This window comes from Xiphias gladius, chromosome 5 (assembly GCF_016859285.1).
Source record: "Xiphias gladius isolate SHS-SW01 ecotype Sanya breed wild chromosome 5, ASM1685928v1, whole genome shotgun sequence".
Lineage (NCBI taxonomy): Eukaryota > Metazoa > Chordata > Actinopteri > Istiophoriformes > Xiphiidae > Xiphias > Xiphias gladius.
Window position 1 is genome coordinate 697509 of NC_053404.1, and position 14079 is coordinate 711587.

The 14079-nt window shown below is 44.2% G+C and overlaps 1 protein-coding gene across 1 annotated transcript in view; it reads left to right on the plus strand.

Moving 5' to 3' along the window:
• Positions 1-14079, plus strand: part of LOC120790170 (guanine nucleotide exchange factor VAV3) — an 85499-nt gene that overhangs the window by 42434 nt on the left and 28986 nt on the right. The window contains exons 6-14 of the mRNA XM_040127520.1: positions 598-699; positions 2884-2952; positions 3584-3687; positions 4562-4661; positions 5063-5158; positions 9110-9178; positions 10235-10321; positions 10432-10517; positions 11279-11411. Of these exons, the coding sequence (XP_039983454.1) occupies positions 598-699; positions 2884-2952; positions 3584-3687; positions 4562-4661; positions 5063-5158; positions 9110-9178; positions 10235-10321; positions 10432-10517; positions 11279-11411 (846 nt within the window). The remainder of the gene's footprint in view (positions 1-597; positions 700-2883; positions 2953-3583; positions 3688-4561; positions 4662-5062; positions 5159-9109; positions 9179-10234; positions 10322-10431; positions 10518-11278; positions 11412-14079) is intronic.

Here is a 14079-nt window from a genome sequence, read left to right on the forward strand (position 1 = left end):
TTTTGGGAAATTTTCTCTCAGTTTGCCGAGAGATCGATAAGAAGATCGATATCGAGATTGTTTTGTGCAAAATGTCGGTGTAGCATTTTTAATGTGAGCGTGACTCTAGTGAATAAACTGGAACAAAGGCTTGGTACATTTATGTTTCGTGTACCTGGCCATGGAAGTCCAGAGAAAAGGTTCCTTTTGGGTTGCCAGTACGTAAAATGACCTTATGGAGCTTTAAGCTACAAAGCTTGTGAATGTTTACTATTTTGTACAGATCAGAAAAAATAATCATGATATTCAAAGTATCTGTGTGACTTTGAAGTGCTGATTAAGTCTTAAATTCTTTAGATTTAAAGCCCCTAAGAATAGTTATATCATATATATATATTCATACCGTATGTTTTGAATTGGGTGTTTTTGGTCCAAATTCTTGCAAATATTGAAACCTGCAGCTGCTCTGAATTTATGAAGTTAACTGTATTTTCACAATACACATTAAAAATGATTCGGTTCATAAAAAAGTGCCGGTACTGAGGCACAGACTATCCAGCTAGAATGTGTGAACCTGAACCTCTGTGTGTGTGTGTGTGTGTGTGTGTGTGTGTGTAGGCGTTTCACAAGCAGGCGGAGACTGACATCAGGAGCTGCTGTTTAACAGAGATCAAGCAGACTGAGGAGAAATACACTGAGACCCTGGAGTCTATAGAGAAGGTACTGACAGACTGACCTGCCGTTGGGCTTTGCTCTGAACATTTTTGCTGTAAATTTATGCAGATTATCAAACTCTTGTGTGGATTAACCAACAAACTAAGAACTAAATAAGCACATGTTCAATCTAATCTCCATTCTCATTTGTTTCAGTAGATGATTTTTGATGTGATCCACCATGTTACATGGAAACATGTAAAAGTGTGAGCAATAGGACGCATTCATCAAGTGACTCCATCTGCCATGTTGTAGATTCTCTTAAAGAATCCTAGAGTTTATTCAGTGGGAATTTAAGAACACAGAGAACTGTTGTTATTTCAAAAAGCCCTTGTTAGTTGTGTGAAATCTTTAAATCTTGCAGGAATACTGACCGACAGTCTGACATATAATAATAATGTACAGCTACAGAAAGAGAGATGAAATCGCAGGAAACTGTGTGAAATGGAAACTACGTTCAGCTGTCAGACGTTCTGCCGCTGCCGGACGAGGAACGAGAAAAAGTGGCGCAACATCCTATCAAATGTTCAAATGCAAATAGCAGACTGAAACCACCCTGTTCTCAATGATACAGCTTCAGCTCGTGTCTTCTTATTATGATTATTATTATAGTTGCTATTACCAGACAGAAAACGTGGGCGTGCGGGGCTCTGTTTTCTGCTGCAGTCATCGAGGATCCACTCCCCAACGACTTGTCAGACCAGAGACTTTTTAAGTTTGAACAACTTTGGTAAATAAGTAGTTTTTATTCTTCAGCTTGGGAGTAAAAGTGAAAGATTTTCACTTATCTTTCACTTAAGCCCAAAAGCCGTACAGTCTGTCTGTGGGTAGATTCGTTGCTCGATCTTCTTAAATCTTCTAAATAATGTTACTTGGATTAGCGGTTTACCCCTTTACCCCTTAAAGTAAAGCCCTGTCTGCTTGTGACCCCCCATCACAGGTCCATTATGTCCATGAGTTGTGAGCAGATGAACTAGGGAGTGACTTTCTCCTCTTAACCCGTCAGAAGAAAAGAACCTTTATTAGTGTAGCAGAACACTATTTCTCCTTTGTCCTGTCACGTCAATAATCTCTCGGCCCTTTAGATTTATCTTGCGACCTCATGAAGTGGGTTGGACCGAGTGGGTCCCCCGCACATGCCGAAGTGTGGTGAACTGACGTCCGCGCTGCGATTGGGTCTGCTCAGAGGCAGAAATCTGTGGGAACTAGCAGTGCTAACATCAGTCCGTACAAAAACCCCACTGGATGAAGTCAGGAACATACAGCAGTGTGGTTTTTCTCTCAGCCCCCTTGACAGGCCTAAGTACGTGCAGACTTACCACAGAGTAGGTCATAAGTAATGGCACTTATCACAATCATAACTATAACTGTTATTTCGCCCTGAACATCCGAAAGAGACTAAATTATCCTCCGTTGTCCGAGTTGAATGGGGCTAAAAATGTAAGTTCAGTTAACTTCCTCTGGGTGGACGTCGCCGCGCTCCTTTGATTTCGTGCAGTAAAAGGGTGAGAAGAGCACGAGGAAGCACTTTGGCCTCCTCGTCAGCTGCAACACGAGAAACTGTAAAACTGGCCGACCGCAATCACCAGCTTTGGGGTATGATGTTCAAAGTAATGAGTAGTGTAAGACATCTCTACTCCCAGTGGGAAAAGAGGGAACGAATGCATTTTTAGTTTTGAAATTAGCGCTGGGTAAAGTCCGAGCGCTGCGTAGGAGAAACTGCACCAAAAGACCGAAACTCCGAGCAAAGCCTCTTTGTTGTGGAGGTTTTCCGCCTTGCCCTGCACTTTTCCAGGACTGTGGGAGGACCCGCCGTCTCTCGCTACTTGTCTTCTCCCTCTGGTGCACGTCCACGTCTGGAAAAGGACCTTGCCTGATTTCCCAGCGGAGTATCTCGGTAGATGACTTTCGATACGAAGTGGATGTTGGAATTTAGTTTGTGCTCGGCCGCTCCTTTGAGATGTAGAGGTGACTATTTGGCGGGAGTCTTCGGAGAGGAAATCATTAAATTCCAAACTCTGAAAATGAGATTAGTGTTGTGACCCAGACAGATCTCCTTGTTTTTGCTGACTGCAGCTCTTTGCAACTTGGCCCCCGTAATATTATAGCTTCTCGCAAATTGACTTTCTCACTGGCAGTCCGGAGGGACGAGCCTCATTCACTTGCATCCTCTCTCTCTTTCCTCTGCAGCACTTTATGACGCCCCTCACCATGTTTTTATCCACGGTCGAGATGGAGAAGGTCTTTGTGAATATCCCGGTAAGTCACTGGCTCGTGCTATACAGTGTAATAATCCAACAGGCTGTGAAACAAAGCTGAAAGAGAAAATGAGGCCATTATGTGGTCTCCAGGTTCAGGATATCAATGTTTAGTTAATGTTGAGATTCAGATGAAAGTGGAGCCATTGTCAGTCGTTTTTCAAGTCAATGCGTCAACCAGCTTCTCACCTGTGCAGTTGTGATAATGAGCTGGATGTCCTGGGGTTGTGGACGGCTGGTCGGACGAAGCAAGACATTTATTGGAGGATTAGCGTTTATTGTGAAGAGCATTTTTCAATATACTTCTCATTTCATAAATCAGAAAATTACAGGTTCACGTTTGTTCAAGTCTGTCTTAACAATGGTGGTATGAACCCATATGAGCACTGGAACCAGTTTATCGTGCTGCACTCAGTCCTCCTGTTCGTGCTGGACATTAAAAGAGCCCTTTCCAATGCCGCCATCCTCTTAATGTGCAAAAACACAGCAAATTCTACACTTTAGCCGAAGCTAATCGGAGGCTTCACCGGTCTGAGTTTATCCACTGGTTATCCTCTGACATTACTCCTCTTTTTAATGCTGTGAATGAGTGAAAGTGACGAGACTCAAGCTCGTCTGCCGTTGTGTTTCAGGACCTGGTCAAAGTTCACAAATGTTTACTGCTGGAAATCCAAGACTCGGTCCACCACAGAAGTGCCCAGAACCTTTTCCAGATCTTCATCACTTTCAAAGAGAGGTACAGTTCACACTCCGTAACCTCTCCTCCTTCTCCATTGGTTGTCTTCCACTGAACACCCCGGACAGTCCTACAGTCCACTAGTTGTCTTAGCCAAAAATCTGTTGATCATCTTCAGACTGTTCAGAACTCAGCTGCCAGAACCAGAACCAAGAGGCGTGACCACATTGCTCCTGTTTCGGCTTCTGTAACTGGCTGCCGGTGGGTTTCAGAACAGATTTTGGGATCTCACCGATCACTCTCAAGCCCCTCCGTGGCCCCTCTCCCAGTTGCGTCGATGCCTTTTTAGCCCCACCTGAGCCAGTATGTAGTCCGAGATCCTCAGGCAGAGGGCTTTCGTCAGGGCTTCCAGAGACCCAGCAGAAAACTGAAGGGGACAGAGCCTGATTTCCTGCCTGAGGAACTCAGGCCGGTCGAGTCAGTATCATCTTTGAAGTCCCTTCTTAAAACCTACTTTTATCAGAGAGCCTATCCTTGTTTTTCTGCTTTATTTCATTGGTCTTTGTTTTCAGGTTCAATCTCCATTTAATCATTTGATCTCACATCACTGAGTTGGTTCTGTCTCTGTGGCCTTGTTGCAGCACGCTGTAACTTAAGTTTTGAAAAGTGCTCTAAAAACTATAAAGAGTATTATTATGATGATGATGATGATGATGATGATGATGACGATTATGTCCACGGAAGACCTAAAAAATTGTTAAATCAACGTAGGTTACCAAGGACGGCGGGTCTTTTGTGCCGCACGTTTAGATGAATAGGAAACAGGCCTGTGTTTCTCTCACACTGCTAACATGGGTTCAGATTGAGCTTTTTGCTCTGTTTAGAAAATGATGTGTCTGCCAGCTCAGTTTCTCCACTTGAACATCTGTTCCAGGTTGTTGATCTACGGGAAATACTGCAGCCACGTGGAGTCCGCCATCGCCACTCTGGATAACATCAGCAAAGACAGGGAGGACGTACGCATGAAGCTGGAGGTAAACGTTTCGCGTGTGACCGTAATAAAAGACAGATTGATCGGGCTTTACAGCCACGGTGACGAGTGTTTATTTCTCAACATCTCAGAGTGGTCAGAGAATGCCCTCCGGTGGTGACCAGAGGCGCTGCAGGTGACGGCACCACGGCTGACAGCATGCTGTGTATTACTGTAAAGTTTTCCATGAAGCGTCAGTAGTTTGCTCCCTGTTGTGAAAAATGTTAGATTCGGCTCGTTTTTCATTAACAGCCCCAATGAAAACAATCCGGACCCGTTCAGGAGAAACTGGGCAAACTCTGCACTGTCACCGACTGCTTTTCTATACATATGTATGTATATATGTATGTACATGTAATTCATGAGATAATCTATTGATTAGTTCTGTTTGCTGTGTCTGTACAGGAGTGTTCAAAGAGAGCCAACTATGGCAAGTTCACACTAAGGGATCTACTGGTGGTTCCGATGCAGCGAGTCTTAAAGTACCACCTCCTCCTGCAGGTACGGTGATTTACGGACTGACGTAGACTCTCACGAAACCCAGTCGGGATACGTTACGTGTAAATAGACTGTGTCATAGTTTTTTATCTTCCATTTTTCTGCGCTATTTGTGTCTGTTCTTCAACATCGATCTGGTTCATAGTAACATTTTGAGCGATTATCACGAAAGATTTGTACTTTTTTTTTACAGGTGCCTCTGTCGTTTTTCTTGTAGTTTTGTGTCCTGGCAGCTTTTAACAGTTTGTTAAATTGAGAAAGTCACACTCGCAGCCGGGTTTGTGCTGGATACCATGCGTGTAGGGCAAGGGCAGTTTAAAAGGTGCTAAACAAAGCGCTAAACATCTGCATAGAAAGTCAGTCAATGAAGCTCGACTCGAGACGTGATCATTTCCTGGTGTGGCTTCATGTTCTCGGTGAAAACATCAACGTGAACTCTTTATATATACACACATATATATATGTGTGTGTGTGTATGAAAGGGGTGATTCAGCATAAGGAGGACCTTTATTTTGCTGATAAAAGTAAACTTTTGAGTGTTTTTACGCTGTGATATTACTTTGTTTACTTAGGCAAAGGATCTCAGCACCTCTTCCACCTCTGTGCGTAACCAGCTGTGTAATAAGCTGTCGGTGCTCATCTGTCACCATGTATTTCCTCCAAAACTCAGCTGCATGTGATGTCAGTTTCTGTCACTGTAAAGGATGAAAGCCGGGAAGAAACTTGGAGTTAAAAGTCTTCATTGGTGACTGTCGGTGAGTGACAGAGCCACATCGGGGAGTTTTTGGTTCATTAAAGGCTCCGTCACTGCCAATCAGACTGCGTGAGCAAGAGGACTCCCTGTCACTACCCCAGACCTCCACCAGGGGCGCCGTTGTCCACGTTTGGTTCCCCCTCTGCCTCCGTCCTTCAGCCTCTGAGACTCCTCTCGTCTATTTCTGTAGCTCCTTTACGGCTGTCAGTCTGAAATGACCCCCACATCGCTGTCGCCTGATCGAGACAATCAATAGAGAATGAATAAAGTGAGGGCTGAAAGGGAGAGAGAGAGAGAGAGGGAGAGAGGGAGAGAGTGACAGAGAGAGAGGGAGAGAGAGAGAGCAGCAGGCAGGACAGGACAAACAGCCACACAGAGACAGAATCTGACTGTGGAGCTGCACTGAGGCCGTGGAAACTCACACCAAAGTCGGCGGGAAGTTGTTCCCTGTATGTGTGTAAGCATGGCCGATCGTTGCGGCCTGATACACACACACACACTATACACTCATCCCTCAGGACGAGTCACACAGGTCACACTGCGATGTGCACTGTGTGTATAAGTGTGTGTGTGTGTGTGTGTGTGTGTTTAGGTGGGAATTTATTTTCGTGAATTGTGTGTATGATAATGTTGAACCAGTGAGTGCAGGATGGTCAGATTCAGGAGGCTTCAAATGGAAACAAAAGGCAAAAAAAAACTTGAAAGCACCGGAACAGCTGTTTGTGGAATTTGATCACTATTTAATGTTGAAATGTGAATTATTAAAATATTTTACTTTGAGAACCATCTGTCCAAACGAATGCGGTTTCCCCTCTTTAAACATTCAAAAGGTAATTTCAGTTTCAAGTTCAGACAGAAAGCACCCTCAGATTCAGATTGGTCATTTTTGTATCTAAAAACGATGAAAGATGAAAAATACAAAATTGAACCAGGAAGAGCTGAATGTGTGAAAAGCTTTATTAAAAAAAAAAAAAAGAAAAGTTGAAATTATCCCCTGGAAATTTCCAAAAAGTGGAATTCAAACGCCACACATCAAAGTACATTTCAGTTCTGGCAGGTCGGTGGTTTTTAATATTGGGTGTTGCTGATAAAACTCTAATTAAAAAGGCCTTTCTCTGTTTCCACAGTATACACACCTGTCTGTGAGGCACAAGTTTGGTTTGCAGCAGAGCGCGTGCTGCAGGTTTCATCAGCGAATATTAACTTCGCTAATGAACGAAGGATCTGAAGGAGCTTGTCCACAGCAGATTTAATAGACCAAAGTGCCTTTAAGTAGAAGCCACGCGTGCTGCATTCTTTCATTGAGGTGCTCATTTGTAGTTCCGCAGCCTTCGCTCGTTTTGTTCAGGCAAACGAGCTGTTTTCAACAGGGCTTTCCGTAAAAACTCTTAAATTAGGCTCTTTGAAACGCTCTGATCCTCCCCCCTCGTGTGTGCGAGCAACACAAATGTCCCGTCAAAAGCAACAAAAAAAAACTCCGTAGGAACAAAGTGATTCTGTTGTGTCAACATGGGCCAAGATCCCTGCCGAGCAGCCGGGTAATAGCTAGCTGCAGCGAATAAAGCATCCGCTGGGTTACTTTCCCACATGGTGACAGCCAGAATCTGTACAACTAATGTCTTGTCACATCCTCCCGCTCCCCGAGTTCCTCTCTCTCTCTCTTTCTGTCTTTTGGTTGTCATCAATCTCTCCCTCTCTTTCTTCCTCGCCGCCGCCGCTCATCATTTCTCCTCCCCCCCGAACACGTCTCCCTCAATGAGTCCGCCATGTGTGGCCCCGGCTATCGGCGCGACCACCCCCTTCCTCTGTATCTCTGTGGGTGCGCGGAGGTGGGAGCGAGGCTTGATAAATAGGACTCTGTCGTCTTGCTAGTGATAATAATGCCCAGGTTGAGCTTGACTGACACCAGGGATTTGAGCAGTGCCAAGAAGACATATATATCTCCCTTGGCGGCTCGGTGCGCGTGTGCGTGTCTGTGCCGGCGTGCGTGTGTGTGTGTACGTGTGTGTGTGTGTGTGTGTGTGTGTGGAGGCAGTTTGTATGGACCTGTATGAAGGACATGCATGGCATCCTTCCTTATCCTCCGGTGCTGAGGTCTAGATGTCTTGTTTACGCTGCAGCCAGGCATTGGCAAGCAATTTCAGATACATACTAGCACAAACTTATCCTGCACATAGATGAGTGCGCACACACACACACACAGACACACACACACGCACACACACACACACACACACACACACTATCTGATTTAGGTCAGGACAGCATTCTGTTCGCAGTCACCGTTTTTCATTTCATATCTAGAGCCACAGCGTTATGTTTTCGTGTCTGCCATTTGTTGGTGGCTTGTGATTGGCAGATAGCCTTCTCTTCATGTTTACATACTGTTACTGTCCTTTGAAAACCATGCAGCTCAGAATTTGGTGATTTTGAACTTTTCAGGAAAACACTAAAGCTTTTGTGTTTCTTTCATCCCAGTCCCCAAGAAATTAGGTTCATATCCAACTCATTTGCAACAGCAAATCTGTTTAGAAGGAAACACAATGGTGACCGGATCATGGTTTCTGTCAATGTAATGAGGAAATGTTGGTGGTTTACTTCACAAATAAGTTGATCAGTAAAATGTTGACTGGCAACATGTTTGTTTTCCACCAAAATATCTGATCCTGCAGCACAACATCCACCTGTAGCGACGCCAGCATCATCAAAGTGGTTTACGGTTCTGTTCAGACTCTCACAGCAGCTGGTTCGGGTTCGGGAAAGATCCTGGTCCGGTATTAATGCAGAAAAAGTTCACAGTGACTTCAGACACAACCTGTTTGTTGACATCGAACCAAAACCGCCATCTTTCCCGAACCTGAACCAAAGAGCAGTTGTTGCCTGAACCACAGACGGGACTCTGGATGTGGACCTTGACTCCTGTTTCTTTATGGGCTGAGAAAATCTTCCTGCTCCCTAATCTCAATAAAACACTAATAAAAATGCATCATCACAGTGCAGAAACCATGGCTCAGGAAAAGTTGACATTTTGGAGATACGTGGCTTTGAAAGGACAGTGACAATTCTACCTCTCGAGAATAGAATCTCATTTCTTTTTAATCCATTGGGTGATAGAGCAGCTCAGTTTTGCTCTACAGTATAAAAAAAGTGTCACCGTAGCAAACCTGGGTACCTGTGTGTGATTTGTTTCTGTCCAATAGGAGCTGGTGAAACACACTCATGATGCCACAGACAAGTGCAATCTGCGGATGGCACTGGACGCCATGAAGGTACTTTTTACGTTGACCGACAGTGTAACCTGTGTGTACAACTTGTGTGTGACCCGATCCCAACAGATATTTCCAATAAAAGTAGAGCAAAGGGATAAGGCTGAAGGTGTAAGTATGTCTTCCTGAAAAGGTTGACAGACCAGAGAGGAGAGAACAAGATTCCCAATACCTGTTGCAGATGCGTCCAACAACAGAGCTTGGTTGTCATTTGCCTTCAAACGGCTAAGAAGTGTTGAGGGACAGCATCGAGAGCTACCGGACGTCCTTCAGGGAAACAGGGATCCCATAATGCTGACTAAGCTCAACATGCAGTAGCTGTAGAGCTGAACATCTCACTTTAACGGTTGACTGATAAAATACAGTTTTTTTTCTGTTGTTGTTTTTTCTCAAGAAAAGATATAAGAGGTTACGTCGGGACCATAACCAGTCCATTTCATTTCCACACACCCTTTTCAGGATGACTGAGGGCTGGACTCGTTCCCAGCAGTCAAAGGTCCATCGCTGGGCCAACGTTACGACTTATGGCTTGTTGTAACATGGAAGTAATCGTTTAATTTTTTAAAAGTTTTTTATTAACCATAACAGCCAGTTTGATTATTATTTTTTCTAGCTCATTTTTTTCCCTCTATCTAATGTCGTACTCCCAGCCTGCTGCGAAAGCCCGTGGTACCTCATAACCGAACATTTCCGAGCTACTTTGGACTACACATGAATAAATGAATCCTCCGTTGAATGCAGCTTTTATACGTAACCCTAAAAAGCTGTTCGGTTGAAAGCTGAGAGTGCTGTTTTTAGTCAGTCAAATTTATTTATATAGCCCCGCGTCATTTACAGTAGGATTTTGCAAGCCCATGTCAGCTGGGGTTACTTTTAAGGAAACCAAAAACGAAAGAGAATTGTGAAACTGGAAGACTTTAATCTCATATTTGCTGCCGCACTTTAGCACGTAATGAGCAAAATAATACATAGCAATTTAAAGCTTCTGAGGGTAAATGTGTGTTCGTCTAAATGAAACCAAACTAAAAGGAAAGACTTTGTTTTCCGATATGTTTACAGGACTTGGCTCAGTACGTAAACGAAGTCAAGCGGGACAATGAGACGTTGAGGGAAATAGATCAGTATCAGAAATCCATCGAAAACCTGGTGAGCCACACGATTCCTCCAGATAATGAGAAGCTGATCTCAACTTCAAATAGTCCTGAAAAGGTTTTTATTCCTGACAGCTCACCGTCTTTCTCTTTCTCCTCCTGTAGAATCAGTCTCTGAGTACATACGGGAGACCCAAAGGTGACGGGGAGGTGCGGGTGGCCTCAGTGGACAAACGAGCTAAACAGGACAGGTGAGATGTCAGGTTGACACGCTGGCTGACTGAATGACTGAGTGACTGACTGCAGCTTGGCTTGGATCAGGCGCTGTGGTCGGAAAACTACCAGAGCATGTGTTTCTTCAAGCCAAAGTGCTGTTTGTTGTGAATTCAGTACACGGCGCATGTCGCATTTCTAGCCTTTAGCTCGTGCTCTTGATGCTCCTGAACAACAACCGACCGGTGGTACGTTTTTCTTACGTGTTGTTTTTCATCCCACCAATAGACTAAACTTCATTTGCAAACATTGTTGTTGGTCAGGTACAAGTGAATCTACACAGAAAATGCATTGTTAGGCTCGCCCTGGGTCTCCAGGATTACACTCGTCACCCACCTTGATGAGCCGTCTGCTGTGTCTTAGCACAACAGTTGCCTCGAGCCTGACGCAAATATCTCTAAAGCCAACACAGGAACTGGAGAAGCAGACTTTTCTGACACACAGAATATAAAGAATTTCCAAAATCTTGTTAAAAGTGCAATATCAGGACACGGGGGTATTGAGTTATGACCCCACAGAGTTACAGACAAACACCGGCTCATACTGTATAATAAGTCAGTTTTATGGCTATAACTGTGTCAGAAATAATGCACACTGTAGCTTTTAGTTTAAGAGCATGGACCTCAAGTAATGTATGTGACACAGTGATTTCCAGAGTAACGTGAAAAAGCATCAGCTGGAGCATGGCGTCTGCTTTCAGTGACTTTGTGTCTCTGACATTATGCTGTCTGAACCGCAGGCACATCTTCCTGTTCGATGCTGCCGTGATCGTTTGCAAGCGGCGGGGAGACAACTACGAGATGAAAGAGGTGATCGACCTGCACCTCTTCAAGGTCACCAACAACCCCACGTCGGACAAGGAGAACCGAAAGGTCTGCACACAGACAGACGGGGTTTCTGTGGGGACACCGCCTACCTGTTATTGTGTGATTGGGTCATCCTCAAGGAGCTGTGCCGGCGAAAATGCTCTCTCTGAGGATAGCTGTGGGGTGGTTCATCCTGAGGCATGAAACACTTTCTTTAGGTTAGGATTAACCTGACGCTCTGCTGCCTCAGTGACGTCAGCCTCTGCGAAGCTGCCAAGTAGACTAGGGCCGCGACCAAGGATTATTTTCTCTGGGGATAGTTGTGTAGATTATTTTCTTGATCCATCGATTAGTCGTTTTTTTTTCTATAAAATGCCATAAAATCAGGAAAACGGCCATTGTCATTTCCTATAGTTTGCCCCAGCCCAAGCTTACAAAATGAAATTGCACGTTTTGTCCAAAACCCAAAGACATTAAGTCTAGCGTCAAAGACGACGAAGAAAACCACACAATTTGAGAATCTGGGACCAGTGAATTCTTTACATTTAAGCTTAAAAACGGACTGAAATGATTAATCATCTATCAAAAATATCTGCCAGTCAATTTTCCGTTGATTTATTTGCTGAGTGTTTCGTTTGTCACTGCAGACATTCAGACTCAAAAGCCAACGACATTAATGATGGCTCTGTTTCCCGGGCAACCAGGAACTAACACGGCTCTGTCCGTTACACCTAGCTACATCTTGTTTTTTTCTACAGGTCAAAGTAACCTCGCTAAGAAAGGTCTGCTGTTTAAATGATTGTTAGCCTTGCTAATTGCACACAGAGTCGGTATATTCTCATGGCGTTTCAAGAGTAGAAGCTTGAGAGGCATAGGAGAGGTCAGGGAATTTAACTGCAGGTCCGGGAAAGTCAGACGCGGTGCGTCACATCACAGAAATATATCACACCGCAGCACCGATTCAGACAGACGTCAGCAGTAGAGACACACGGTGGTCGACGCATTGGAAAAAGACATTGGCCCATCGCTCAGTGAGTTCTGTTTTTTTATTAGGGAACATTTCCCTTTGGCCTCCAGGAGAGTAAATCAGTTCCACTTTTGGTGAGGCCTCAGTGATGAGGTTTCACCTCACACGTGCAGAAGCATTAACACAAACGTTACTTCAATTAAACCAAGCTGAAGTCGAAAAGAAAGAAAACCGGTAGCTTTTCTTTCTGCCCGCCTCACAGACCACAGGCTTGCTCTATGTGCTGCGCTCAAAAATGAGCCCTTAGCTTAAATCCACTGAAAAAAATGTTCCTCTAAGTCTGACAGCCCGATGGTTTATTTCCACAGTTGACACCTCTTAGTCCAGAGACGTCACAGCCGAGAGGGAGGTGTGATTCACACCTCTAATTTTATTGTTTTTGTCTAGAACACGGACTCTTTGATTTCTCGGGTGGGGTCACTTTCAATCCACGATCATTCAATTCACTTACTGAAAAAGGAAACATGTCTTCAATATTTAGCCTTTGCTGTTATGGTGTGTTATCCCCATTATCAAAAAGCAATAACCCTCTTTGGGCTGGGATTTGCAGTGTCTTTGTAACAGCTAAAACAGCTTCCGATGACGTTTAATTTCACCCAGGGCTGCATGCAGCGTGGAATCCACCCTAATAGGAATCGAACGACGTAGTGAGCAAGTTCTTACCTTCATTGTTTAGCTGCTGCAATCATGTACAGCATGTCAAAATGATGAGATAATACAATGAACAATGTATATGATAAAATCATAACCAAACTTACTTATTATTACTTACTGTAAGGTAAAAAGAACAAAAGGAGCTTTTCATATAACACCCAATCAGCCATAATGGAGGGAAGTCTCACTCTGCTGCGTTCATTAGCTCAGAAAACCACGTTGGACTCCTGACAAACCAATTAACAGCTCTACTTCAGTATAATGAGCAGCCATAACAATTTATCATAAATGCAGCTTCATAAGATCAAGTAAAAATTGAGTTAAGTTGCTTCTTGTCCGTACTGTATAAACATCTGTACCGACCCGCACACCCCACTGCTGCCTTTTGTGCTCTGCATCTTAAAACGAACTACACGCAAAAATCTTTCCGGCTCACAAAACAAACAACAGAGTAATCACCAGAAAAGCGTCTTAAATAATTTGGTAGATGCTCGCTCCGGCACATGTTTTACGTTGTCTCGTTCGTTTACCAGCATCATACTGAAACAGTGGCAGGCGAGAACAGTCTGCCTCCTCCCAGATGGCGTTATCATTAAACCTTGTTTAGGGCCTGACTACACGCACACACACACACACACACACACACACACACACACACACAGTGAATACTAAGTGCCAAGTGGGGAAAAATACCGCCAATCATAATGAGGAATGATATCTAAGGCGTGCCAGGAAACCATGATTTGGGTAATAATGATGTTGTAAAGAGCAGACATTAGTAGGCTCGGACTCATGTGGGCTTGTGTAGTTACTTTTTCACGCAGCCACCTCAGTGTCATTCTCCTCTGACATGATGGATATGAAGCAGTTTGTTTGATGACATATTTATTATGGAAATGCCAAAGATGGCGGTGGCTGTCAGAAGGGAGCAGCAATAAGACCCTTCATCACACACACGAGTTAAATGATCACATTTACATGCAAGTCGGCCGGCGGCAAAACCAAACAGTTTCTAAAGCGACGGACTCGTTATGTACCGAAGCCAGTTTGAGC